Source organism: Ambystoma mexicanum, chromosome 4q (assembly GCF_040938575.1).
Source record: "Ambystoma mexicanum isolate Mex_15411 chromosome 4q, UKY_AmexF1_1, whole genome shotgun sequence".
In the NCBI taxonomy this organism is placed as follows: Eukaryota; Metazoa; Chordata; class Amphibia; order Caudata; family Ambystomatidae; genus Ambystoma; species Ambystoma mexicanum.
In genome coordinates this window covers 1242191282-1242217347 of record NC_090928.1, presented here as the reverse complement: position 1 = coordinate 1242217347, position 26066 = coordinate 1242191282, and the positions used below count along the sequence as shown (strand labels likewise).

The window sequence follows — 26066 nt, the reverse complement described above, 5'->3', positions numbered from 1 at the left end:
CTTGTTCATCTCTGCTACAGGTACCGGCTCTATATCATCTTTCTCTAGCAGGGTTAGTATTTCCTGCATAAGGAGCGGACTTTGTAAGAGCTGTTCTCTGGTGGATGACTGAGTCTTTTTTTTTTTTAGAAAAGGAAGGTAGTAACCTTGGGCAACTGTTTCCAAAGCCGATGCCTCTGAAATAATAGCCTGCCATTCTGTCAGATGCTGTGACAGTCTGCCTCCCACTGCAGTCCTGTCAACTAAGTCCTCAGAGGTTTTGGGGCTGCTGACGCAGTGGTTGATGGGAAAGTAGCTGCTGCTGCTGCGGTCTTGGTGCCTTCTCCCCATCCATCACGGGGGAAAGATTCTTTGGCCTCTTTGAACTGACTGTCCGCTGCCTCTTTCAAATGTGGAGTAGTGACGAAAGGACCTACCCCTCCAGGACGTACCTCTGGGACGATTTGTAGGTTTTCTAATTGCAGCACCAAGGAATTTGGCTGCTGCCTTTGAAGTTTGCCGTTTCTCCAAACTTTCAGCTTTGTTTCTGAATAAATGAGTACCGTCAATGTTGAGTAGTCTGGATTGTACATCTGGAGCAAATTCTGACCTTCTCAACCAGGCAAACCTGCGCATAACCGTACTAGCCGCCATTGCTCTACTGATACTGTCAGCAGAGTCGAGACCAGTCTGGAGGGATTCACACATTGCATCTTTCCCATACTTGACTATGTTTAAAAACCTGTCTCGTTCCTTCCCTTTGGGGATATGGTAATCCGCCATGGAAAATGCATTCCTAAAGGGTGTGAGTGAACCTGCCAACGTGCACGTGGCATTAGCCGATTTCAAGGCCATACTTCCAGCTGAAAACACTTTTTTGGCTAGGGCGTTATAACGCTTGTCATGTTATGTTATGTTAAATGATTTGTAATGCGCACCTGGTACCCAAAGGCTGATGGGCGCAGACTCACAAACACAGAACAAAACTACACATGCAGCATAACTATAAACTGACTGATGTTACTACTGACACGGCTCTATACAAAGAGCAATGTTTTCCGCTTTTTTTTTTAAGAGTTCTGTTGAGACCAGAGTTCTTATTGAGATGGGAGGGCATTCCAGGCAGTGGGGGACGCTACTTCAAAGGACCCTTGCCTTGTCTTGTTAATCTTGTGCCTGGGAACAATGAGTATATTTGAGTTGTCTCATCTCAGTGAACTTCCCTTGTCCTTCACGATTATGGCTTCCTTCAGATAAAATGGCATTGGGCCTACAATACATTTTTGAGTGATCAGGAGGAGCCTGAACCGAATTCTTTCTCCCACCGGTAACCAGTGGAGGTTCCTTCTGGCCTCAGAGATATGATCTCTTTTTTTCAGGCCCTTCACTACTCTTACTACCCAATTTTGAATTACCTGAAGGCGATGGATCTCCGTCTGGGGGATACCCACCAAGAGACTGCAGCCATAATCTAATTTTGAGCCAATAATGGCTTTAGCCAGAGTTTCTGATTTTTTTTTTTCAGAGATGAACGGGCGAAGATGGCGGAAATGTTTAAGGAAGTAAGAGGCTTATGAGACGAGGCTATTAACCTGCGCCTTAATGTTTAAATGTCTGTCCAGACATCCGCCCAGAGTCTTAACCTTGGACAGAGTTTTAATAACGCAATTGTCCAGGTTGACATTCTGATATTCCGCTCCTAATTTATCTAATTTGCTTGGAGAGCCTACAAGGAGCAGCTCAGTTTTGGCACTATACAGGGCCAGGCCGTTGGACACCATCCAATTTTGAATCTTTGCATAGATTACATTAATGAAGACTTCATCCTTTTGGTAGATTCCTGAGATAGGTAGGATGCATTGCGTGTCATCCGCGTAGTTGGCAAACACGATCCCTTCCTCTTCCAACATCTGGAAGAAGAGGGATCATGAAGATGTTATGAAAACACGGAGACGCGCATGCTCCCCGTGGAACTCCATATAACAAAAGCATGGGATCAGCTTCTGCTAATTCGCTGGCAACTCTGATTTGCCTATCCTTTAGGAAGGATGATATCCATTGAATGGCCTCCTCAGAAAAAAAAGGAATTCTCTCTGAACCTGGTGGACAGAATCGAATGGTCCACCAGGTCAAAGGCAGCGGAAAGATCCAAAATCATCAATAAGGTGATCTGACCTTTATCCATACCGTGAATAAGGTGGGATTTAAGGGCAGGAAGTGCTGTTTCCGTGCCGTAATTGGCACAGAACCCTGATTGATAATTATGTAGAATTTGGTTCTGTTCCAGAAATGAGGAAATCTGATTGTACGCCACCCGCTCTAATATCTTGAGGAGAAAGGCAGTATTGGTAATCATCCCTATCAGGAGGGATAGTAGGGTAAGCATTTTGTCTATTGGTCGAGGTGGCAGCTTGAACCACCAGACCTTCTGGTGTTGGGTGTTTTGATAAATAAAAAGGGTCACTGCTTGATACCCTGTGTTTTGAGGTCAACTTCTTGTTGACAGCTGGATTAAGTTCAGGCACCTCCCAATTGGTAGCCGCGTGCTTTTGCAAATCTGCATAGAATGGCATAATAGGGTCTTCTTGAGGTCCCCTGTCCACAATGACTGTCAAGTCATCTTGTTCAAAGACAGGCTTTGGTCTATTTCAACCCATATATTCAATAACCCTTGACATCAACTGTATGTTGGAAACCTCTGCAAGATCACCGGGATTTGCACTGCCGAACTCTACATCAGTTGAGGTGTCTAAACCACTGGCATCATGCAGGCACTCTTGTAGATTCTTTATTTTGGACTCTTCAGAAATTAGTGCTTCAGGGAGTGATGGCGTACCATATTGGAGGCCAAAAGGCCTAGATTCATCTGAAGGTGGCTCTGCATCCTCATAAATAGAGGAAAGTGACTTGAAATATTCAGCCATAGGCAAAGGGGTATTTTTTTTCTCCATAGTACTCGATGGAGTCATAATATTTGTCGACAAAGGAGCCAAAATCGTCGAAACTGTCGACTGCTGTGGCGTCGAGGAGCTTGACGCATCGATGGTTTTTCATAACTTTTCAGCGCCGATGGCATAGACAACGCAGTCCTCGAAGGGACTTTTCCTCGACTCCGGGTATCCTTGGACCACTCTCGAGGAGTTTTGCCCGCCGGGCCCGAAGGCGCACGGCTCTTATGCTTCTCAGGTCCTTCGACCGGAGCATGGCTTTTGGGTGCACTCAAGAGGGGTCAAGGCTGCATTCTCCAACACCTTCAGTATTTTAAGCCTGAATTCCAAAGCAACTAAGCTGGATATTGGAAATATCAAAAGATGAGGAATACGTGGTAGGGCACAATCCATTTGAAAGAAAGTTACGTATGCCGTTGTGCGAATGGTGGGGGTGTGCCATGGTCAAGGACCAAAGAATGCCGGTAATTGATGCTAAAATGAGAGAATAATGCACTGTAGTCCTTCAGATGATTCAGCAGTCTGAGATTTTGGGGTGGTGTGGAGAGAAGCAAAGGTGTAAAGCCGTTCTCCATGTAGTGATGGAGGTCCTCCATGGGTAGAGGTGGAGGGTCGAAAAGTGTATTTTTTTTTTAAACTTTATTTACACAACATCCATAACAAATCCCAATACAATCAGCGTATATCAAATAACACATGAAAAAAAAACACAAGAAAAGCACAATATTTTACACAGTACTATGTACACAGCGAGATATACAATACCCTAAATCCCCAACATCGCAAATACATCTCACAATTACCCCCCACCAAACAACTATGTCAATTTAAAACAACTGCAAAAATCTACCCCATATTTTCTCAAACAAAGCCAATTTACCAAGTCTCCTATACATCACTCTCTCCATATTTGCCAATTCATGCATCTCAGACAACCACGTCTCCACATTCAATGTCAAAGCATTCTTCCAGTTCCTCAATATAATTCTTTTACCAGTCATCGCCCCTCTGAACAACCACTTCTTCTCACTTTGAGTGAGATCATCCAAAGACTCATCACTCCCCAATATGATCACACTAAAATCCAAGACCGGGAGACCAACAGTCACTTCATCACACACACGTCCAATCTCGCCCCAAAACAGTCTCACCAGCCTACAATCCCATAGCAGATGTTCCATCGTACCAATCTCACATGAACATCTCCAACAATCTGCACTCTCCAATAACCCTCTGTTACACATTCTCTCAGGCGTCCAATAAATTCGGTTAAGAATTTTAATCTGTCGCGATCTTTCTGTGAGTCCCAGCGAGCACAACTTCACATTCACACACGTTTTGCCATAAGCCCTCTGTGATATCCGATTCTCCTGCCCCATTCCTCTTAAAGAATCATTCCCCTGATAACACTACACAAATGCTTTATACAGGCGACTGGCCAGTCCCCCACCCGAACCCACCACATTCCTTGCAAACAGATCCAATGCAATTTTCCTCTCCAAATCCACAACTCCAATCGCACGTTTAAGCTTCACAAAATCAGAGGGTCTAAAGTTTTCAATACCAAGTGGTTGGTTGAGTGAGCAGTGAGGGCCATGTAGACAAGTGGGAGGGGTAAGGGTTGATCATTTGGCTAGGGACTGGAAGAGCTGTGCCAGGGAGAAGTCTGTGTGTTTTGGTGAGATGGTAATTGGAGGGGATTGACGATTGTTGGGGATTTTGTGTATGTAAGCAAGTGGCCAGATGAGGTCAAATAGGACCTATAAGAGTCGTCCTGAGGATGTCTGTTAGGAGACTGTGTGGATGATGGTGGAAAGGGGTTGGGGGATTGCAAAGATATGTCTGAATGATGGCTGGGAGAATTCTGGCCTGGGGTTGGCTAGTATGGATGGTGTTTGTGAGGTTTTTTCTGACTGATGCCTTTCTTGGCTGGTGGGGTCTGGGGTGGTAATTAATGTTGCATGGCCTTTGTCCAAGGATGTCTGTTATAAAGATGGCTCTTTGTCTCTGTGATGGTGAGGAATGGTGGTGGTCTTGCAGAGTGGGATTGGCTATAGTTTTCATATATGCTCTTAAGTGGCAAATATTTGCACTGCAAGTGTGGGCAAAGGTAGTCGGTGACCAGTGTGCTTTTCTGCAGATTGGTCTAGCATTAGGGAATGTTGAAGAATGATTCAGTGAGTGGGTTGCACATTTGAGGGTGTTCAGATTTCAGTGGATAACTAATTGGAGGGGTATGTGGGCAGTGATGACCAGTAGAACGTTGTATGGGGTGGGCTGCAGGCAAATGTGGAATTTGGGCAGATGTGGGTGCCCAGAGGGGTGTATGAATGGAAAGCACGAGTAGCCACTTGGGTGATAGGAGCACCTTCATTCATGTCTACATGTGTGGCACTGATAATGGGGGCAATGGTGTATTTGTAAGGACAGTTTTTTCATAGGACACATAACAGTTCAATTGTTTCTTCTTTTCATATGAGGTCTTGTTGTGTGTTTAATATGAGTGTGGGTATTCTGGCTCCTCATTTTTCTTTTATTTTTCCCACGCAGAGGGAAGGCACATTGATGGGAACTGCCATCGGCACGTGTTTTGGTTACTGGGTTGGCGTCTCCTCATTCATTTACTTCCTGGCATATTTGTGCAATGCCCAGATTACCATGCTCCAGATGCTGTCATTGCTGGTGAGTACAATTGGAGGCATCTGGCGTCACTCCTCTGTTGCTAAACTTCATAATCTGTATCCAGCTGTGCCACATCTGGCATTTACACAGGCCTAAAACCACGGTTGCTCCAAAACTAAAAGTACATACTGCGCTCATTACAGTGGTACAGTGGCATAAGTAGCCGTAGCTATTTATGCCATGTGGCGCTATACAAGAGCCGAACCGTATTAGCTAGCTTACTGTATAGAAGTGTTTTCTATAGCGCTGTACATGTATGAGTAATTCTAGTATTGTGACCATTGGGACTTGATCTTCAAGGTTCTCGCCCAGTTCCCCAAAGAAGATCTTAATCCTAAATCTAAAATGAGCTGAGTATAGTGCCTCTTCTATAGAAGCACGTAGGAGCGAGAGCAAGGGGAGCTCTGTGACTATAGAGTTGGACACCAACCAAGGTACGGTTGCTCCCAGCAGGACGCACCGCTGATAAAGTCACTTAGTTGGCAGAACGACCTCCGTACAGACTGAGAGCAGACTTCATTACTTGTGTTTCTTGTTGTCTGCTCCCACCTTTGCAGCAGAGCCCTTCCCTCTCTCTGTCCCTCCTACCTGTATGCAGATTTCTTTTGCAGATTTATTTTACTGACATGCACTTATGTTGAGGACAAGCAGTGAGCATAAGAACCCAAACTAGCCACATATATTGCAATCTATGACCAGTGACAGAATGTTCACTGCCCTAGAAAGTGATAGTTTAATGTCGCAGCACATGCACAACCTTTCCTATGTGTATGTCTGCTATTTGTGGCTAAATTGGCGATCACCTGCTCTTGCGCTGTATTTGAAGAGGAGTTCTATTTTTTACAGCACCTGTCTTCTGAAAACAAAACTTGGTATTGCCACAGTCTGCCTTAGTGCATACATAGAAGGAAATCTTAAAGGGGACATATGTTTTTACATAAATAAAATCTGTTGCAGCCAACTGTTAATCTTTTGTCTGTCTTTTCTAGTAAAAAAAAAAACCCTTTCAAGTTTCTCATTTTCAACATTTTCGTACACAATTTTTCTTGCTTCAGTTTGCCATTTTGTGAGTTCTTTCCAAATCTTAAAGAGGAAGTGATGTCGGAGGAGAGGAAGTGCAAGCTGCCGATCTGTTATAGCAGAAAATGGGGAAATAAATGTTGTATTTTTCTTTACCTTAAACCAACAATAATAGTACTAATCCTGCCCTAAATAGTACCTGAAAGCTGGCTGCCCTTGTGTACAGGTCCAGCACTTTACTTGTGCGGCTATCCATCCCTTTGATTGCTACCACAACATTGGTAGTACTAGACATAGTACTGCCTATTATTGATGCTACTGGTAGGAATCCCATTAATTTGATGCTGTTGAGCTTCGTTATTGTGTTTTTGTATTGTGCCAAATCCCGATTGTTGTGCCTTAGCTTATTAGCAGTAGTAATGTTGCTAATACTCTGGTAGTAGTATTACTTCAGTAGTGGTGCTAGCACCACTAGTGGCATGAGTACTAGTAGCACTACATCGATCTATGGTGCTACCACTACTTGTGACAACAGTACTGCGTATCTCAGTGGCAGTAGTAATTGAATATAGAAACTTTTACCACATACCAGAACTGCCACCAGCTGTAGTACCAATACTAAAACACCTGCAGACAGTAGTGCTAGTAATACTTGTGGCTTCATGGGTGACGCAGGTGGTGAGGAGTATATTTGATCAAAGGCTTTGTCCTTCAAAGTCCGTCTCAGTTCATGACTTGGTTTTTAGGTTTCACATAAGACAGCAATCCACTGGCCATACACAGCTCAGCCTAAAACGACATTCACAAGGAAAATTCAATATCCTCTCAGCTACACACAGAATTCATCAAGAGTCTAGCCTACGGGATAGGCATGTTGACTTAAGGCATATCTTGAATGAAGGTTCTATGGGGAATGCAAGCCCACGGTTCAAGGACGCATGTTTTCCTCCTGTCCTGTGGGATGTCTGGGTGTCTTCCACTCTCCTTGTAGTTAAGACGTGCAGCAGTGTGTTTGGAGGGTGGCGTTTGTGTGACAGACTGGTTGAATGTGTAAGAGAGGTCTTGTTTGCCTGTCTTGCTGGCCATGATGACTGAAGGTGACATGTTGGAGTTGTAAGGAAACCATGGTGTTTATTGTACATTTGACACCCGTCTAATCCTAAATCCTAAAGATGGGTGCAAGCTACGACCATCAAATAATAATGCAGTCCTAGTAGAGCCTTGTCAAAATAAAAGGGCCTATACTAATAAACCTATTGCCAGTCCTTAGTTGTAAATAGTGTGGGAAACAATGTTCTGCAAAAGAAAAGTTTTCAAGAAATGATAGGTCAAGATATTTGAACCGTTGGCTTCCCTTCCCTAGGTTTTCAGCACGGGACAAGGCGGCACAATCGAGCTTAGCACACGCTATGGCTTCTCTAGCAGGGGGATGCAGTTCAATACCCCAGCAGCAGGACCTTCTGTGCAAAGCCTCTTTGCCATTCAACATCTCTTATTTCAGAGGGCCTGATGCAACACAACAAACATTAAAGTTCCTTTCTTCCCAGGATTTTATATACACAACTTCTCGGGTGATTTACTGGTTCACCCCGGTTCCCCCTCTGCTGGGCTCAGACCCACTTTAACTATGCGAATAGACCTTTAAGCTGCTGACACTGTCTACTCTTGGCCTTTAGGCATTCAGTTATCAGTTCAGGAGACTTGACCTCTCGGGTTTTCCTTCCCCCAAGTCCAGATCAACCTTCCTGGCTTTTATAGTTAACACACAAAATAAATGTTCATTCTTCAATTAAAGGGTTCCCTTCCCCATAGCTTTCTTTACCTTTTTATTGGACTAACTTCCGTTGGGTTGGAATCCCCGCTCCCTGCATCAAAAATCGAAGACTTTTGACTGTGGGATTTTGCTTCACCCGTCGAAGACCACTTCGATTCATAATTTATTAAAGGAAATGCCTTTTGGTACTTGCAGTTTTTCATAAAGCAAAGTTCACTTCAATTTCACAACCATTATCAGAGGCTTTCGATAAGGCGCATCCCTTTTGCCGGACCACTCATACTTAGTATTCGTGACTTCTGGCTTTCAACAATGGACTCTTTCTTTCTCGTGTCTTACCCATTTGCACGCCGCCCTCGCAGGACAAGGCTGCGGTGTTGAGCGATGCAAGTGCGCAGGAGACGCTGCCAGACTATACGTAGCACCCTTTGCTACATCCAAGCATCTGTGCCTATAAGAAACGAGGTATGGACCCTCTGCAGCAAAGCCCTCACAGGTCAAGGCCGCAGTGTGGAGCGACGCAGGTATTTGGCGGTGATGGGGTTGCAGTGTAGACAGTGAGTGTGGACGACCTCGCCCTCCTGTCTGCAGCCGCCAGGTAAGAAGCTACGGGAAGTAAGCTTACTACATTCATCGCAACCCCCCTCACCTGGTGCTCCTTCTCACTCTTGCACATGCGTTGTTTTTGACCCTGCTCGCTGCCTCCCTCGCTGGGCGAGGCCCGCGCGTGCTCCCTCGCTGGGCGTGCTCCCGCGCTGGGCGTGCTCCCGCGCTGGGCGTGCTCCCGCGCTGGGCGTGCTCCCGCGCTGGGCGTGCTCCCGCGCTGGGCGTGCTCCCGCGCTGGGCGTGCTCCCGCGCTGGGCGTGCTCCCGCCCTGCGCCCGGCCCGCGCGTGCTCCCGCCCTGCGCCCGGCCCGCGCGTGCTCCCGCCCTGCGCCCGGCCCGCGCGTGCTCCCGCCCTGCGCCCGGCCCGCGCGTGCTCCCGCCCTGCGCCCGGCCCGCGCGTGCTCCCGCCCTGCGCCCGGCCCGCGCGTGCTCCCGCCCTGCGCCCGGCCCGCGCGTGCTCCCGCCCTGCGCCCGGCCCGCGCGTGCTCCCGCCCTGCGCCCGGCCCGCGCGTGCTCCCGCCCTGCGCCCGGCCCGCGCGTGCTCCCGCCCTGCGCCCGGCCCCCGGCCCGCGCGTGCTCCCGCCCTGCGCCCGGCCCGCGCGTGCTCCCGCCCTGCGCCCGGCCCGCGCGTGCTCCCGCCCTGCGCCCGGCCCGCGCGTGCTCCCGCCCTGCGCCCGGCCCGCGCGTGCTCCCGCCCTGCGCCCGGCCCGCGCGTGCTCCCGCCCTGCGCCCGGCCCGCCGCCCTGCGCCCGGCCTCCCGCCCTGCGCCCGGCCTCCCGCCCTGCGCCCGGCCCCCCGCCCTGCGCCCGGCCCCCCGCCCTGCGCCCGGCCTCCCGCCCTGCGCCCGGCCTCCCGCCCTGCGCCCGGCCTCCCGCCCTGCGCCCGGCCTCCCGCCCTGCGCCCGGCCTCCCGCCCTGCGCCCGGCCTCCCGCCCTGCGCCCGGCCCTGCGCCCGGCCTCCCGCCCTGCGCCCGGCCCTGCGCCCGGCCTCCCGGCCCTGCGCCCGGCCCTGCGCGTGCTCCCGGCCCTGCGCCCGGCCTCCCGCCCTGCGCCCGGCCTCCCGCCCTGCGCCCGGCCTCCCGCCCTGCGCCCGGCCTCCCGCCCTGCGCCCGGCCTCCCGCCCTGCGCCCGGCCTCCCGCCCTGCGCCCGGCCCTGCGCCCGGCCTCCCGCCCTGCGCCCGGCCCTGCGCCCGGCCTCCCGGCCCTGCGCGTGCTCCCGGCCCTGCGCGTGCTCCCGGCCCTGCGCGTGCTCCCGGCCCTGCGCGTGCTCCCGGCCCTGCGCGTGCTCCCGGCCCTGCGCGTGCTCCCGGCCCTGCGCGTGCTCCCGGCCCTGCGCGTGCTCCCGGCCCTGCGCGTGCTCCCGGCCCTGCGCGTGCTCCCGGCCCTGCGCGTGCTCCCGGCCCTGCGCGTGCTCCCGGCCCTGCGCGTGCTCCCGGCCCTGCGCGTGCTCCCGGCCCTGCGCGTGCTCCCGGCCCTGCGCGTGCTCCCGGCCCTGCGCGTGCTCCCGGCCCTGCGCGTGCTCCCGGCCCTGCGCGTGCTCCCGGCCCTGCGCGTGCTCCCGGCCCTGCGCGTGCTCCCGGCCCTGCGCGTGCTCCCGGCCCTGCGCGTGCTCCCGGCCCTGCGCGTGCTCCCGGCCCTGCGCGTGCTCCCGGCCCTGCGCGTGCTCCCGGCCCTGCGCGTGCTCCCGGCCCTGCGCGTGCTCCCGGCCCTGCGCGTGCTCCCGGCCCTGCGCGTGCTCCCGGCCCTGCGCGTGCTCCCGGCCCTGCGCGTGCTCCCGGCCCTGCGCGTGCTCCCGGCCCTGCGCGTGCTCCCGGCCCTGCGCGTGCTCCCGGCCCTGCGCGTGCTCCCGGCCCTGCGCGTGCTCCCGGCCCTGCGCGTGCTCCCGGCCCTGCGCGTGCTCCCGGCCCTGCGCGTGCTCCCGGCCCTGCGCGTGCTCCCGGCCCTGCGCGTGCTCCCGGCCCTGCGCGTGCTCCCGGCCCTGCGCGTGCTCCCGGCCCTGCGCGTGCTCCCGGCCCTGCGCGTGCTCCCGGCCCTGCGCGTGCTCCCGGCCCTGCGCGTGCTCCCGGCCCTGCGCGTGCTCCCGGCCCTGCGCGTGCTCCCGGCCCTGCGCGTGCTCCCGGCCCTGCGCGTGCTCCCGGCCCTGCGCGTGCTCCCGGCCCTGCGCGTGCTCCCGGCCCTGCGCGTGCTCCCGGCCCTGCGCGTGCTCCCGGCCCTGCGCGTGCTCCCGGCCCTGCGCGTGCTCCCGGCCCTGCGCGTGCTCCCGGCCCTGCGCGTGCTCCCGGCCCTGCGCGTGCTCCCGGCCCTGCGCGTGCTCCCGGCCCTGCGCGTGCTCCCGGCCCTGCGCGTGCTCCCGGCCCTGCGCGTGCTCCCGGCCCTGCGCGTGCTCCCGGCCCTGCGCGTGCTCCCGGCCCTGCGCGTGCTCCCGGCCCTGCGCGTGCTCCCGGCCCTGCGCGTGCTCCCGGCCCTGCGCGTGCTCCCGGCCCTGCGCGTGCTCCCGGCCCTGCGCGTGCTCCCGGCCCTGCGCGTGCTCCCGGCCCTGCGCGTGCTCCCGGCCCTGCGCGTGCTCCCGGCCCTGCGCGTGCTCCCGGCCCTGCGCGTGCTCCCGGCCCTGCGCGTGCTCCCGGCCCTGCGCGTGCTCCCGGCCCTGCGCGTGCTCCCGGCCCTGCGCGTGCTCCCGGCCCTGCGCGTGCTCCCGGCCCTGCGCGTGCTCCCGGCCCTGCGCGTGCTCCCGGCCCTGCGCGTGCTCCCGGCCCTGCGCGTGCTCCCGGCCCTGCGCGTGCTCCCGGCCCTGCGCGTGCTCCCGGCCCTGCGCGTGCTCCCGGCCCTGCGCGTGCTCCCGGCCCTGCGCGTGCTCCCGGCCCTGCGCGTGCTCCCGGCCCTGCGCGTGCTCCCGGCCCTGCGCGTGCTCCCGGCCCTGCGCGTGCTCCCGGCCCTGCGCGTGCTCCCGGCCCTGCGCGTGCTCCCGGCCCTGCGCGTGCTCCCGGCCCTGCGCGTGCTCCCGGCCCTGCGCGTGCTCCCGGCCCTGCGCGTGCTCCCGGCCCTGCGCGTGCTCCCGGCCCTGCGCGTGCTCCCGGCCCTGCGCGTGCTCCCGGCCCTGCGCGTGCTCCCGGCCCTGCGCGTGCTCCCGGCCCTGCGCGTGCTCCCGGCCCTGCGCGTGCTCCCGGCCCTGCGCGTGCTCCCGGCCCTGCGCGTGCTCCCGGCCCTGCGCGTGCTCCCGGCCCTGCGCGTGCTCCCGGCCCTGCGCGTGCTCCCGGCCCTGCGCGTGCTCCCGGCCCTGCGCGTGCTCCCGGCCCTGCGCGTGCTCCCGGCCCTGCGCGTGCTCCCGGCCCTGCGCGTGCTCCCGGCCCTGCGCGTGCTCCCGGCCCTGCGCGTGCTCCCGGCCCTGCGCGTGCTCCCGGCCCTGCGCGTGCTCCCGGCCCTGCGCGTGCTCCCGGCCCTGCGCGTGCTCCCGGCCCTGCGCGTGCTCCCGGCCCTGCGCGTGCTCCCGGCCCTGCGCGTGCTCCCGGCCCTGCGCGTGCTCCCGGCCCTGCGCGTGCTCCCGGCCCTGCGCGTGCTCCCGGCCCTGCGCGTGCTCCCGGCCCTGCGCGTGCTCCCGGCCCTGCGCGTGCTCCCGGCCCTGCGCGTGCTCCCGGCCCTGCGCGTGCTCCCGGCCCTGCGCGTGCTCCCGGCCCTGCGCGTGCTCCCGGCCCTGCGCGTGCTCCCGGCCCTGCGCGTGCTCCCGGCCCTGCGCGTGCTCCCGGCCCTGCGCGTGCTCCCGGCCCTGCGCGTGCTCCCGGCCCTGCGCGTGCTCCCGGCCCTGCGCGTGCTCCCGGCCCTGCGCGTGCTCCCGGCCCTGCGCGTGCTCCCGGCCCTGCGCGTGCTCCCGGCCCTGCGCGTGCTCCCGGCCCTGCGCGTGCTCCCGGCCCTGCGCGTGCTCCCGGCCCTGCGCGTGCTCCCGGCCCTGCGCGTGCTCCCGGCCCTGCGCGTGCTCCCGGCCCTGCGCGTGCTCCCGGCCCTGCGCGTGCTCCCGGCCCTGCGCGTGCTCCCGGCCCTGCGCGTGCTCCCGGCCCTGCGCGTGCTCCCGGCCCTGCGCGTGCTCCCGGCCCTGCGCGTGCTCCCGGCCCTGCGCGTGCTCCCGGCCCTGCGCGTGCTCCCGGCCCTGCGCGTGCTCCCGGCCCTGCGCGTGCTCCCGGCCCTGCGCGTGCTCCCGGCCCTGCGCGTGCTCCCGGCCCTGCGCGTGCTCCCGGCCCTGCGCGTGCTCCCGGCCCTGCGCGTGCTCCCGGCCCTGCGCGTGCTCCCGGCCCTGCGCGTGCTCCCGGCCCTGCGCGTGCTCCCGGCCCTGCGCGTGCTCCCGGCCCTGCGCGTGCTCCCGGCCCTGCGCGTGCTCCCGGCCCTGCGCGTGCTCCCGGCCCTGCGCGTGCTCCCGGCCCTGCGCGTGCTCCCGGCCCTGCGCGTGCTCCCGGCCCTGCGCGTGCTCCCGGCCCTGCGCGTGCTCCCGGCCCTGCGCGTGCTCCCGGCCCTGCGCGTGCTCCCGGCCCTGCGCGTGCTCCCGGCCCTGCGCGTGCTCCCGGCCCTGCGCGTGCTCCCGGCCCTGCGCGTGCTCCCGGCCCTGCGCGTGCTCCCGGCCCTGCGCGTGCTCCCGGCCCTGCGCGTGCTCCCGGCCCTGCGCGTGCTCCCGGCCCTGCGCGTGCTCCCGGCCCTGCGCGTGCTCCCGGCCCTGCGCGTGCTCCCGGCCCTGCGCGTGCTCCCGGCCCTGCGCGTGCTCCCGGCCCTGCGCGTGCTCCCGGCCCTGCGCGTGCTCCCGGCCCTGCGCGTGCTCCCGGCCCTGCGCGTGCTCCCGGCCCTGCGCGTGCTCCCGGCCCTGCGCGTGCTCCCGGCCCTGCGCGTGCTCCCGGCCCTGCGCGTGCTCCCGGCCCTGCGCGTGCTCCCGGCCCTGCGCGTGCTCCCGGCCCTGCGCGTGCTCCCGGCCCTGCGCGTGCTCCCGGCCCTGCGCGTGCTCCCGGCCCTGCGCGTGCTCCCGGCCCTGCGCGTGCTCCCGGCCCTGCGCGTGCTCCCGGCCCTGCGCGTGCTCCCGGCCCTGCGCGTGCTCCCGGCCCTGCGCGTGCTCCCGGCCCTGCGCGTGCTCCCGGCCCTGCGCGTGCTCCCGGCCCTGCGCGTGCTCCCGGCCCTGCGCGTGCTCCCGGCCCTGCGCGTGCTCCCGGCCCTGCGCGTGCTCCCGGCCCTGCGCGTGCTCCCGGCCCTGCGCGTGCTCCCGGCCCTGCGCGTGCTCCCGGCCCTGCGCGTGCTCCCGGCCCTGCGCGTGCTCCCGGCCCTGCGCGTGCTCCCGGCCCTGCGCGTGCTCCCGGCCCTGCGCGTGCTCCCGGCCCTGCGCGTGCTCCCGGCCCTGCGCGTGCTCCCGGCCCTGCGCGTGCTCCCGGCCCTGCGCGTGCTCCCGGCCCTGCGCGTGCTCCCGGCCCTGCGCGTGCTCCCGGCCCTGCGCGTGCTCCCGGCCCTGCGCGTGCTCCCGGCCCTGCGCGTGCTCCCGGCCCTGCGCGTGCTCCCGGCCCTGCGCGTGCTCCCGGCCCTGCGCGTGCTCCCGGCCCTGCGCGTGCTCCCGGCCCTGCGCGTGCTCCCGGCCCTGCGCGTGCTCCCGGCCCTGCGCGTGCTCCCGGCCCTGCGCGTGCTCCCGGCCCTGCGCGTGCTCCCGGCCCTGCGCGTGCTCCCGGCCCTGCGCGTGCTCCCGGCCCTGCGCGTGCTCCCGGCCCTGCGCGTGCGCCCGGCCCTGCGCGTGCGCCCGGCCCTGCGCGTGCGCCCGGCCCTGCGCGTGCGCCCGGCCCTGCGCGTGCGCCCGGCCCTGCGCGTGCGCCCGGCCCTGCGCGTGCGCCCGGCCCTGCGCGTGCGCCCGCCCTGCGCCCGGCCCTGCGCGTGCTCCCGCCCTGCGCCCGGCCCTGCGCGTGCTCCCGCCCTGCGCCCGGCCCTGCGCGTGCTCCCGCCCTGCGCCCGGCCCTGCGCGTGCTCCCGCCCTGCGCCCGGCCCTGCGCGTGCTCCCGCCCTGCGCCCGGCCCTGCGCGTGCTCCCGCCCTGCGCCCGGCCCTGCGCGTGCTCCCTCGCTCCCTCCCTCCCTCCCTCGCTCCCTCCCTCCCTCCCTCGCTCCCTCCCTCCCTCCCTCCCTCCCTCCCTCCCTCCCTCCCTCCCTCCCTCCCTCCCTCCCTCCCTCCCTCCCTCCCTCCCTCCCTCCCTCCCTCCCTCCCTCCCTCCCTCCCTCCCTCCCTCCCTCCCTCCCTCCCTCGCGCGCTCCCTCCCTCCCTCCCTCGCGCGCGCTCCCTCCCTCCCTCCCTCGCGTGCTCCCTCCCTCCCTCCCTCCCTCGCGTGCTCCCTCCCTCCCTCCCTCCCTCGCGTGCTCCCTCCCTCCCTCCCTCCCTCGCGTGCTCCCTCCCTCCCTCCCTCCCTCGCGTGCTCCCTCCCTCCCTCCCTCCCTCGCGTGCTCCCTCCCTCCCTCCCTCCCTCGCGTGCTCCCTCCCTCCCTCCCTCCCTCGCGTGCTCCCTCCCTCCCTCCCTCCCTCGCGTGCTCGCTCCCGTGCTCCCTCCCTCCCTCCCGTGCTCCCTCCCTCCCTCCCGTGCTCCCTCCCTCCCTCCCGTGCTCCCTCCCTCCCTCGCGTGCTCCCTCCCTCGCGTGCTCCCTCCCTCCCTCCCTCGCGCGCGCTCCCTCCCTCCCTCCCTCGCGCGCGCGCCCTCCCTCCCTCCCTCGCGCGCGCCCTCCCTCCCTCCCTCGCGCGCGCGCCCTCCCTCCCTCCCTCCCTCGCGTGCTCCCTCCCTCCCTCCCTCCCTCGCGTGCTCCCTCCCTCCCTCCCTCCCTCGCGTGCTCCCTCCCTCCCTCCCTCCCTCGCGTGCTCCCTCCCTCCCTCCCTCCCTCGCGTGCTCCCTCCCTCCCTCCCTCCCTCGCGTGCTCCCTCCCTCCCTCCCTCCCTCCCTCCCTCGCGCGCGCTCCCTCCCTCCCTCGCCTGCCTAGATTGCGTACACTCACTAAGGAAGGCATGGTATCAACCATAAAACAGACGCAAGTGACCACAGTTCAGGGTAGTTCATTTAACTTTTGCTCGGGTGTGATAAACGCCTATCAAAAGATGGGAGCAAGCTACGACTATCAAATATTTAATAATGCAGTCCTAGCGGAGTCTCATCAAAATATAAGGGCCTATTCTAAAAATAAAACTATTGTCAATCCTTACCGCTAAATACAAATAGTGTGGGGTGAAGTTCTTGAAAAAGAAAGAAATGTTCACAAAAGGATAAGTCAGGATAGTTGGGCGGTTGGCCTCCCTTCCCCATGATTTCAGCACAGTGCAAGGCGGTTCACTCAAGCAAAGCGCACACTCTGGCTTCTACGGCACGATGATACAGTATAATCTTCGCAGTTCAGGACCTTTTGGGCCAAAGACTTTTTACTACTTGTAAGTCTCTAGACTCCAAAGGTCCTGCTGTGAAAACAATACGTAAACGTTCTTTTCCTTTCATATGTATTCAAAGTTGGGTGTTCACCCTGGATCATCCTCAGCCGGGCTCAGATCCTTTTAATAAGTTCACCTATGTTCTCTAACTGCTTTTCTATCGACTATCCTATCCTTCTCACTAAGTCTGGCAGGAAGAAGTTCAAAAATGATAACCAGGTCTCCAACCCAGGCCTCCCTAACGCTGATACCGTCACCAGTGCTTCCTCCAGATAGACCCATACCAACATCCTCTTTGTTGTTCCCTCTGCAGGCCTATGGACCCCCCCATATGGTCTCTGTTCTCTTTCCTTTTTCCTCTTCACCCATTAATGATGGCACCCGATGGGAGACCCACCTGGGCCCCTTCTACTCCTCCAAGGCAATCATTGTTTACCTAAATAGCACCGTCTTGGTCCAAGACCCTCGGGCCAACCTCCTCCTTTTTGATAGACTATTCCTGTGCCTTATCAACTTCCTTTCTTATGCTGTCCACTCCACACTCTCCTTCTCTCCTCACATCTCTAATGTCTCTAAGAAGTCAAACATTCAGCTGCACCTCCTCAGAGGTATTCTTCCTTTCCGCACCTTCCCCCAGAAGCTCACCGTCTCCAGAGCTCTGGTTCTCTCTAGGCTGGACTACTGCAACAGCCTCTTTCTAAATCTACATGCCCTCTTCTCTCCGTCCTCTACAACTCATCCAAAACAGGACTGTGAGACTTGTCCTTGGCCTCAAGCCCAGGGATCGTATCTCTCCAGCCCTGAAATCTTTCCATTGGCTCCCTGTGGCAGCAAGGATCAAGTTGAAGGCTTTCTGCATTGTCCACTAGGCCTTCTGGGGCCTGGGACCACAATACCTCCAACTCTCTCTTTGGAAATATCTTCCAACTCGAGCTCTTCACTCCTCCACCTCCAACTTCTTGAGGGTCAGTTGCTTCTCTCTTACCATGTAATCTCCTACACTATGTCTTTTGTAAATACGTATCTCATGTAACTATAAATTATTGATTCTATGTAAACTGCAAGAAATGCGCCCAGATGCCTAAGGGCTTGCTGCGCTATATAAATAAAATACAAATACAATGAGTTGGGGGGCAGATCTCTCTTCGGCTGGCGCCTTCCTCTGGAACAGCCTCCCTGCCTCTCTGAAGTTTGAGCAGAACCATCTCCGGTTCAGGAAGCACCTCAAGACCTTCCTCTCTGCTTCTGCCTTCTCTCTTCCTCTCCCCTGCTGATCTCTTATCTGATACTGCACTGGTCACCTGGCTACCCTCTGAACTAGGGCCCAGGTCCCTGCTCACCCAGTTGCATTTCGGCACTGCCACCTGGCATCCCCTGCACTTGTGGTCTGTATCTGCAACCCTACAGTCCCCTTACCTGCACTTATGGACACCTATTGTCTGCACTTTTAACACTCGCAATTGCCACCTGTTGGCTGCACTCCTTGTTTTTGATCCCGTGTCTGGCACTTGCCCATCCTGCTGCCCCCACCCCACAGTTATCCCGTCCCCTCTCCCCTGTACTTGCGCAATCTCAATGTCACTAGGCCTAGGAAGATCGTTGTTTTTGTCCTCCCTCTGTTTTCCCTCCCTTGCCTCGTCGCACTTTGAAACACTTGTATATAGGCGCGTTATAAATGCCATATCATATCATATCCCTTCTTTGCCCTCTCTGGCTCCTCTGCCTCCTCTACGGCTGCATATGCTGCTTCTCCAGCCACCCTGCTGCCTCCTTCCTCCGCTACCCCTCTGGCACCCGCCTCCTCCTCCTTGGCTACCTTGCCCTCTCCTCCTTCCTCCTATGCCCATCCTTAGGCGCCTACAACTCTTCCGCAGGGCGTACTTCTGACATCTACCCCTCAATGGAAGTCCTTCAAAGGGGGCAGCCTGCGCCACATTGCTACTCCCAACTCTCGCTCAGCTGTCAAACACTCCTCTGACAATTGCCCTTTCCTGGAAGAACTCGATCTGGATGAATTCGGTCTGACTGAGACGTGGTTCACAGCCAGCTCTGTCATGAGCTTTGAAACTCTGCTTCCTGATGGCTACAAGATCCTCTCCGTGCCCAGAACCAACCGGCCCGGTGGGGCTGTAGCCTTGATCTTCATGGAGTGGATCCCTGCTTCTATCATTCCTATGCAGGACTACTCCTTCTTTGAATGCCTGGTCTGCAGGCTCTCTATCTCTCCTGGCCTTTCTCTCACTCTGGCCACTATCTACCGGCCGCCCGGCCAGGTGTCCTCCTTCCTCTCTGAGCGGGCCTACCTCTCCTCCCCCACCCCTCGCCTCTACCTCTCAACTTCTCCTTCTCTGAGACCTTAACATCCACTTGGATGCTTCCTGTCCTTCTGCAGGATTCTTTTGCAACCTCTGCGACTTTGTCTATCTCTATTCTTCCCTCTGGCCCGACTCACTGTGCAGGGCACACCATGGATGTTCTGGTCTCCATAGACCTCCCACTCTCCAACCCTCTCACCACTCCTCTCTCCTGGAGTAATCACTTTCTCCTTTCCTCCCATCTCTACCTCTCTACCCCTCAGACCAAGCCAATTCCAGCATTGCCTCCTACCTTCTTGGTCATCCAACCCATGAAGCGTGTGTCAGTTGAGGCTTTCGATGCTACTTTCTTTCCTCCTTCTGCACCTTTGGCTGACTTACATCCTGACGCAGCCCTATCTAACCTTCATCTTTCTTTCTCTGACACTCTTGATGTGCTTGCCCCTGTCATGAGGATCCGCTTGAAGCCCAAATCCAAGTGCAACTCTTGGTACGACTTCGACCTTGTCACCCTCGAAAGCAAGTGCAGGGTGGCTGAGAGGAAGTGGAGGGCAACAGGTGCACCCTATGACAAACTGGCCTGCCACCTGCTCCAAAGGCAGTACAGACTCTGTCCTCGCCAAGAAGAGATAACACATCCAAGCCTGTGTCTCTGCGGCATCTAACAACTCAGCCAAACTCTTCAATATCTGCAAGGAGCTGGCCAATCCTGCTGCAGTCTCTATCGCTCCTGTTCCCTCCCAGGCCCTCTGTACGGCCTTGGCTTCTCATTTCATCACTAAATCTCAGAACATCCTGTCCACTCTCTCTTCTTCTTCCTCTTCCTCCTCCACTCCTGGCCTGCCTGTGGCCAACTCTCCTCCTCCCTGCTCTTCCTTTCCCTTGCTCACCCCTGATGATGTTTCTACACAAGTCTGATCAATGAACGTCTCGTCAAAACTGGTTCTTCCCTGTTCATGCAGAACCATTAAGGACCACATCGACACCCTTGCTCCAGCCATGCCGATTTATGCACTCACTCTTTGCCACTGGAACCTTTACCTCCTCCGTAAGCGCTCCCTTGTCCACCCCTTCCTGAAGAAGCCCTCTGCTGAACTTTCCTCCCTGGCTTACTATCGCCCGATCACCATTACTCCTTTCCTGGGCAAACTCTTGGAAAAGCCACCCATCTCCCAGCTTAATCTTCAAACTGAATCTTTTGGGTGTCTCCATGACCACCAGTCTGGCTTCAGAGCGGCCAGAAGCACGGAAACTGCTCTCCTGAACATCCATGAAGACCTGCTCTCTAACCTTCCTCTGTCCTCATTCTCCTCGATCATTCTTCTGCTTTTGATACGGTCAACTATGCCATCCTGCTCATGCACCTATGTGATAACCTGGGTATCACTGATCAGGCCCTGGCTTTGCTGACCTCCTTTCTCACTGATCGACCATCTCAGGTCCAGCTGGGGTCATTTCTCTCTTCTATCTCTCTCTACCTGTGGTAATCCCCAGGGGTATAACCTTTCTCCCTGCCTGTTCAACCAATACCTGGCACCTCTTTCCCACTGCATCGCTGCTCTCTGCTTCAACTTTCAGTGTTATGCGGATGACACCAGCTCTCTTTCATGCTCCCTTCGGCCGCCTCTACTCCTTCTCTCATTCTAGACTGTCTGTCGGCAATTCAGGAGTGTTCTGCTGCCAATGATCTCTGCCTTAATGCCATTAATATCGGAACACCAGCTCCTCCTTTCATCTCCCTCTCTGGCCGCCCACTCTGGGCCGACTTTCTGCTCCTACCTGTGAGGCTAAGAACCTTGGGGTCATCTTCATCTTCAACTCCACCCTCTCTTTCTCACCTCACATATCCAACTTCTCTAAGAAGTCTAAACTATCAGCTGCACCTAGTCAGAGGTATTCTTCCTTTCCTCACTTGCCCTCAGAAGCTCACTGTCTCCAGAGCTCTGGTCCTATCTAGGCTGGACTATTGCAACAGCCTCTTTCTAAATCTTCCTGCCTCTACTCTCTACAACTTATCCAGAACAGGACTGCAAGACTTGTTCTTGGCCTCAAGCCCAGGGATCGTATCTCTCCTGTTCCCAGTGGTGGTATCAAGTTCAAGACCTTCTGCATCGTCCACAACGCTTTCTGGGACCTGGGACCGCATTATCTCCAACTCTCTCTTGCTAAACATCTCCCTTCTTGTGCTCTCCGCTCATCCACCTCCAACTCTCTGAGGGTCAGTCGCTTTTCCAAGCAAAGAGTTGGGAGCAGATCTCTATCTTCGGCTGGGGCCTCCCTCTAGAACAGCCTCCCTGCATCCCTCAAACTTGAGCAGAACCCCCTCTGGTATCCGGAAACAACTCAAGACCTTCCTTTTCGCTTCTGCGTTCTCTCTTCCTCTCCCCTGCTGATGACCAGTCTGCTCCATGCACTGGTCACTTGGCCACCTTCTGAATTTAGGCTCAGGTGCCTTCATGTCTAGTTGCAGCTTGCTCTGCCTCTTGGCTCCCAAGGATCTTGTGGTCTGTATCTGTAACCCTACAGTCCCTTCTCTCTGCACTTATGAGCCACCCGTTGGCTGAACTTTCTGATTTACCTCACTGAGCCACCCACTGGCTGCACTGTTTGACTACCTGCACTTCCCTACCTGCCCCCACTCCCCCGTTGGCACTTCTCCACTTCTCCAGCATTGGATCTTTCATGGATTCACATGCTATGAACCTTCACCGTCGTCAGGCTGGAAAACCCAGGTTACTTTAACTTGGTAATTTTCCTATGGCAAAAATGGACACCTTGAGTGTCCCATCAACGACGTTGTGGGTGCTTTTGGTACCCACCAATGGCACATCGAGTGTATAGCTCCGCCCCAGCAGCTTCCCCTCAGATTTCAACCGTCTTCCTAGCTGTTGAGATTCCTTGCGTTTCTCTCCTGAGACAAAATTAAATTTCTCGTAAAAGAACTTTTTTATTCTTCAAATTTTGTCTACCGGTACATCCAACGTCGAAATACATCGGTTTCCAGTTCCAACCAAGGAAACGTCATGACATAAGAAGTCTTTATTTAGGCCTTTGACTCCACGGCATCATCTAGCTCCTCCCCGGACGGTTGAACAATAAACTTGCTTTACGTACAAATCCTCTACTCGTTCCTCATGTGGGTGACCAGCTTTGTGTTAAGGTGATTAAGGGGCCCGCCCCAACAGTGGGAACAACCAGTCTTGACAGCAAGTTGGAGTATTCTGGCTTGCCCCTGGACCATCCAGTGGACTGACCAACTTCAGTTTGGGCTACCACGGTAGGAGCCTTGCTTTTCCACGTTTTCGGCTCAGAAAATCCAGGGGTCTTCTTGTCCAGCAAGTATTCTTCCCGTGAAATTTCGGCATCCAAGGGTCCAGTGATGTTTGTTCGACCGCAACATCTGTGATTCCTGCTGTCCCAGTGCATCAGTGACCGTCCCTGAAACTGGCATTCTCGCATCTGGTCGAGTGCATAGAAGAGGCCTGCATGAGTGTTTGCTTTATTCATCCACAGGAACAGGTTGCACCAGTTCCTGCACCCGACCGGAAACTGCCTGCGCCCGCAGTTCCTAAGCATCTGCTATTGGAACAGTCCATGGGAAAACCTACCTCAGGCAACCCTCCAACAACCTGCAAAGTCTGATGAAAAATAAGAATACGGGTGATTAGTTACAGCGATACTTACCAGTACCCCTATCACCACCCTTCTAAAAACTTTTGAATACTTTTCCAACTCTTTGCTTTGGCAGTACCTGTAGCCTAAAGCCCTCCAAAAGTTAGAAACAAGTCTTGCTCACCAGTAAATGTCTTCATCCGACTTTTGGACTCATCTTCCTCAGGCTACCTCCCCTAAAGATTTCCCAACTTAAAAAACTCTTGTGAAACTTTGAACTTTTGGGCACAAGGCCCCAGACAATTTAGGGTCGGACTTTATAAATTAGGGTTGTAATTCTTGTGGACTATCGGTGCTAATCTAATTACTTACCTTCCATTTCAGGTATTGTGGGGGTTAATTAATTACTGTGCACTGACCATAGGTGACTGTATATATGTGCTATAGTGTTTAGTATTGTGTTTCGGGGCCTACAATAAATATAGTCTTTGTATAACTAACTGTCCAGGTCTAATCCTTGGTGTACCATTGTGTGGACTCATTGTGGACCCCTAACCCCACTCGCCTCTCCTGGGATTTAGCCTTGGCATTCTCCAAGCTACCTTGATTGGTTTAGCTAACTCCCAGAAGTGTCTTCCTGTTAACTATAACAAGGGTGGCCTCCTAAACATCTGTCCACCAGGCCAGAGTTTAGAAATCCATTTTTAAACCTGAGAGTCTTGGTGTTGGGCATGAGTGAAACCCGATTGGCCCACTGCTGACTTTTTGAATGGTGCACATCATTGCCATTGTTGGTCTTGGACTTGCTTCCAGGTACGATTTAGGCTAAAAAGAGGACTCCTGCAGCCATTCCTTCAGATCTGTGTTGGAGCCAAGTAGCCTGTGTAGAAGAGCAGCTGACTGAAGATCTGTGGATGACACCCGAAGAGCCCTAGTATCCTTTTCTGCATTTGGTCCGGTGCAGCCCTGCTGTACTACTTGACCTGCGAAGGCTCGGAGCGATGCTTCAACCCTTGGACTGGTGGGACCAGCCAGTCTCGATGCATACTCGAGGATCCGGCCGTCCTGAGCTTTTGGAAGTGTCCCTGACCATCCGGTGGGCTGACCAGCTCTCCAGTGGGCTTCCTTGGTAGGATCGTCGACGTACCGCTTTAGTCGCCAGAACTTCTGTGGTCGCCAGCACGTGCCACAAGGCTTCTTCCTGCCAAGTTTCAGCTTCCCAGCATCAAGGGATCCTCCTCGGAGATGGTCTTCTAAAACCGCGACTGGAAAGACTCCTGCTGTCGCCAGTGTGCATTAGCCGCCACTGGAACTCTCCTTCCCCCATCTGGTGAAGAGTTCTGAATCGGGCCCCTCTGTATTTCTTCTTCCGGAAGGGTTGCACTCAGCTCTTGGAACCAACTGGAAAAATCCTTGCACCCGCAGCTCGTGGGCATCTTCTGCTGGATCCAACGGCATGAAATCTACCTCCAGCGACCCGCCCCCTCACCCCCTACCCCCTGACTCCCTTCAATCAACCTGCATAGTCACTTAGGGAAAATCCGAGTCACGTGGGTAAGTAATTTCAACGCCTATATCTCCCCCTGTTCTCCTTAACATAAACCTTAGAATAAAATGTAGTTATTGCGTTCCATTGCTTTTTGATTCTGTTCTAAAAGCTGGTATCTGAAAATTAGGAAAATATTTGTACTGATCTGTAACATAGTTGAAGTGTCTTCTAGAACATTTCCACCACAAACTCTCCTACATCTGTCCCCTCTCCTAATAAGAAGCTTTGTGACTTTTTGGCACAAGGCCCCATACATCATAGGGATTGGACTTATATAGTGAAGGCATCATTCTTGTGAACTGGTTTCAGTCTACTGCATCACTACTTGCCTTCTTTTTGTTGTCCCAAGTTATTGTAAGCCCTTCTTTTAGTTGAAAACAAAAGAAGGTGGCTGTATATGTTTGCTGATTGAGTATTTTGTGATATTACTACCTGCTATATTCATTTTTCCAGTGTGTTTTTTGGGGCCTATAATGGGGTATTTTGGTACTTACCTGTCTAAATTAAATTATTGTGTACTGTGTGGACTAATTGTGGACGCCTGGCCCCACTCACTTTCTCATGAGACTAAGCCTTGACCATTTTCCACGCTTACCTTGATTGGATTTTGGCTAACCTCCGTGTTCCCCTATTCGCTATAACTAGGGTGACCTCCTTAAATATTTGCACCAGGCCAGATTCTAGAAATCTGTCTTAAGAGAAGGTACTTGTTAATTTTGCCTCTGCTTTTTTAAAGTTGCACAAAGAAATTAACTGGACGTTAAACTTAGTTAAGAACTATTGGTCTATCTAACGGGAATTCACCAAGAAGGCTTGGAAGTGGGACTGGTCGGAGAAAATTGAATATCTTTCTACAACCCATTAAATATCTGAATATTCAACCCAAAACATCTTACACAGGCCAATTAGATGATTGTTATATTAAACAGACACCTACTATTATTGTTGTATTTATTAAGCACGGACCTAGCTTTGAGAAGCAACAGTGCGCTTTACAGAGGTATAGAACAACACAGAAACACAACTGAGCACTTTACAGAGGTATACAACAACACAGAAACACAACTGAGCACTTTACAGAGGTCTACAACAGTACGGAAGCATAACAGTGCTTTTCAGAGGTAACAGGAACAGATATACAACGGGGGTAGGATACGGAGGGGCACAGAGGAGGGGCACAGCTGTACACGGTGGAAGAGGGGCGGATGGCGTCTAGCGAGTGGGGTGGTAAGGGGGTGCGACATGATGGCCTAGACGTTGAGTAGTTGAGACTTTGAAGCAGTGGCACTTGAGTTGAATTGTAGGAGAAAATCTGATGCTGATGGGTAGGAGGTTCCATAGTCTTGGGGCGTAGGCAGAGAAGGCTTGTTTTCTGGTCCTTTCCTTTTTACAGCGGCAGATTCCACGTCTGTGCGTGTCCAAGCTTCTTGCGGGGCGCTGTCTGACAGAGATGCTTAGTTTCTCAGCGAGGTAGCTGGGTGACTTGAGGGTAGACTGCCTTATAGATAATGCAGCAAGACCTGAAGGTGATTCAAGCTTGCAGTGGGAACAAACGAGGGCCGGGATGATGTGGTCGTATCTTCATAGACCTTTGATGTGTGTTTCATAGGGATACTACTGCAGGTGGGTGGGGGATATGTCTGCTTGCTGTGCCATGAGAGGCTTGAGGCCTGTTGGAGACACTGGGGTAGACCTCTGGGTGAAAGGAGCAGGGGTTAGGTCCCATGCCACGACCGCTACTGACTATCGCCTGACAAACGCTGTTTTTTGCCTGATGGCAACATGCCGAGCAGGCCCCACTGGACACAGCTTCAGGGCAAGCAACCCGGGGGAGGGGTGTCTTTATATCTCAGTCAGCTCTTTCCTGGAACCTTGGTTCATGTTCATGCCTCCCAGCAGCCTCTGAACTTTTCACATATAGTAATGAGTGGAGGTCCCAGTCGGCCTCCTCCCCTCATTTGCCATTCCTTCTTGCATACGGTGTACAATGAATCTCTTTTGGCAACTATCTGCAGAATCCAGGCTTTTGAACGCTTCTCTAGCTGGGCTGTTTAAGGAAGGCATGGTACCAAAGCAAGACAGACACAAGTGATCACAGTTAAAGGGTGTTTATTAAACTGTAAAATGAGTGAGATAAACGCCTAATCTAAATCTAAGATGGGAGCAAGCTACGACCA

The 26066-nt window shown here is 56.4% G+C and overlaps 1 protein-coding gene across 2 annotated transcripts in view; it reads left to right on the top strand.

Moving 5' to 3' along the window:
• The window catches only part of YIPF3 (Yip1 domain family member 3), a 331619-nt gene that overhangs the window by 243909 nt on the left and 61644 nt on the right, over nt 1-26066 (top strand). For both annotated transcript variants that reach the window (XM_069608816.1, XM_069608815.1), the window contains one exon: nt 5478-5609. In XM_069608816.1, the coding sequence (XP_069464917.1) occupies nt 5478-5609 (132 nt within the window). The remainder of the gene's footprint in view (nt 1-5477; nt 5610-26066) is intronic.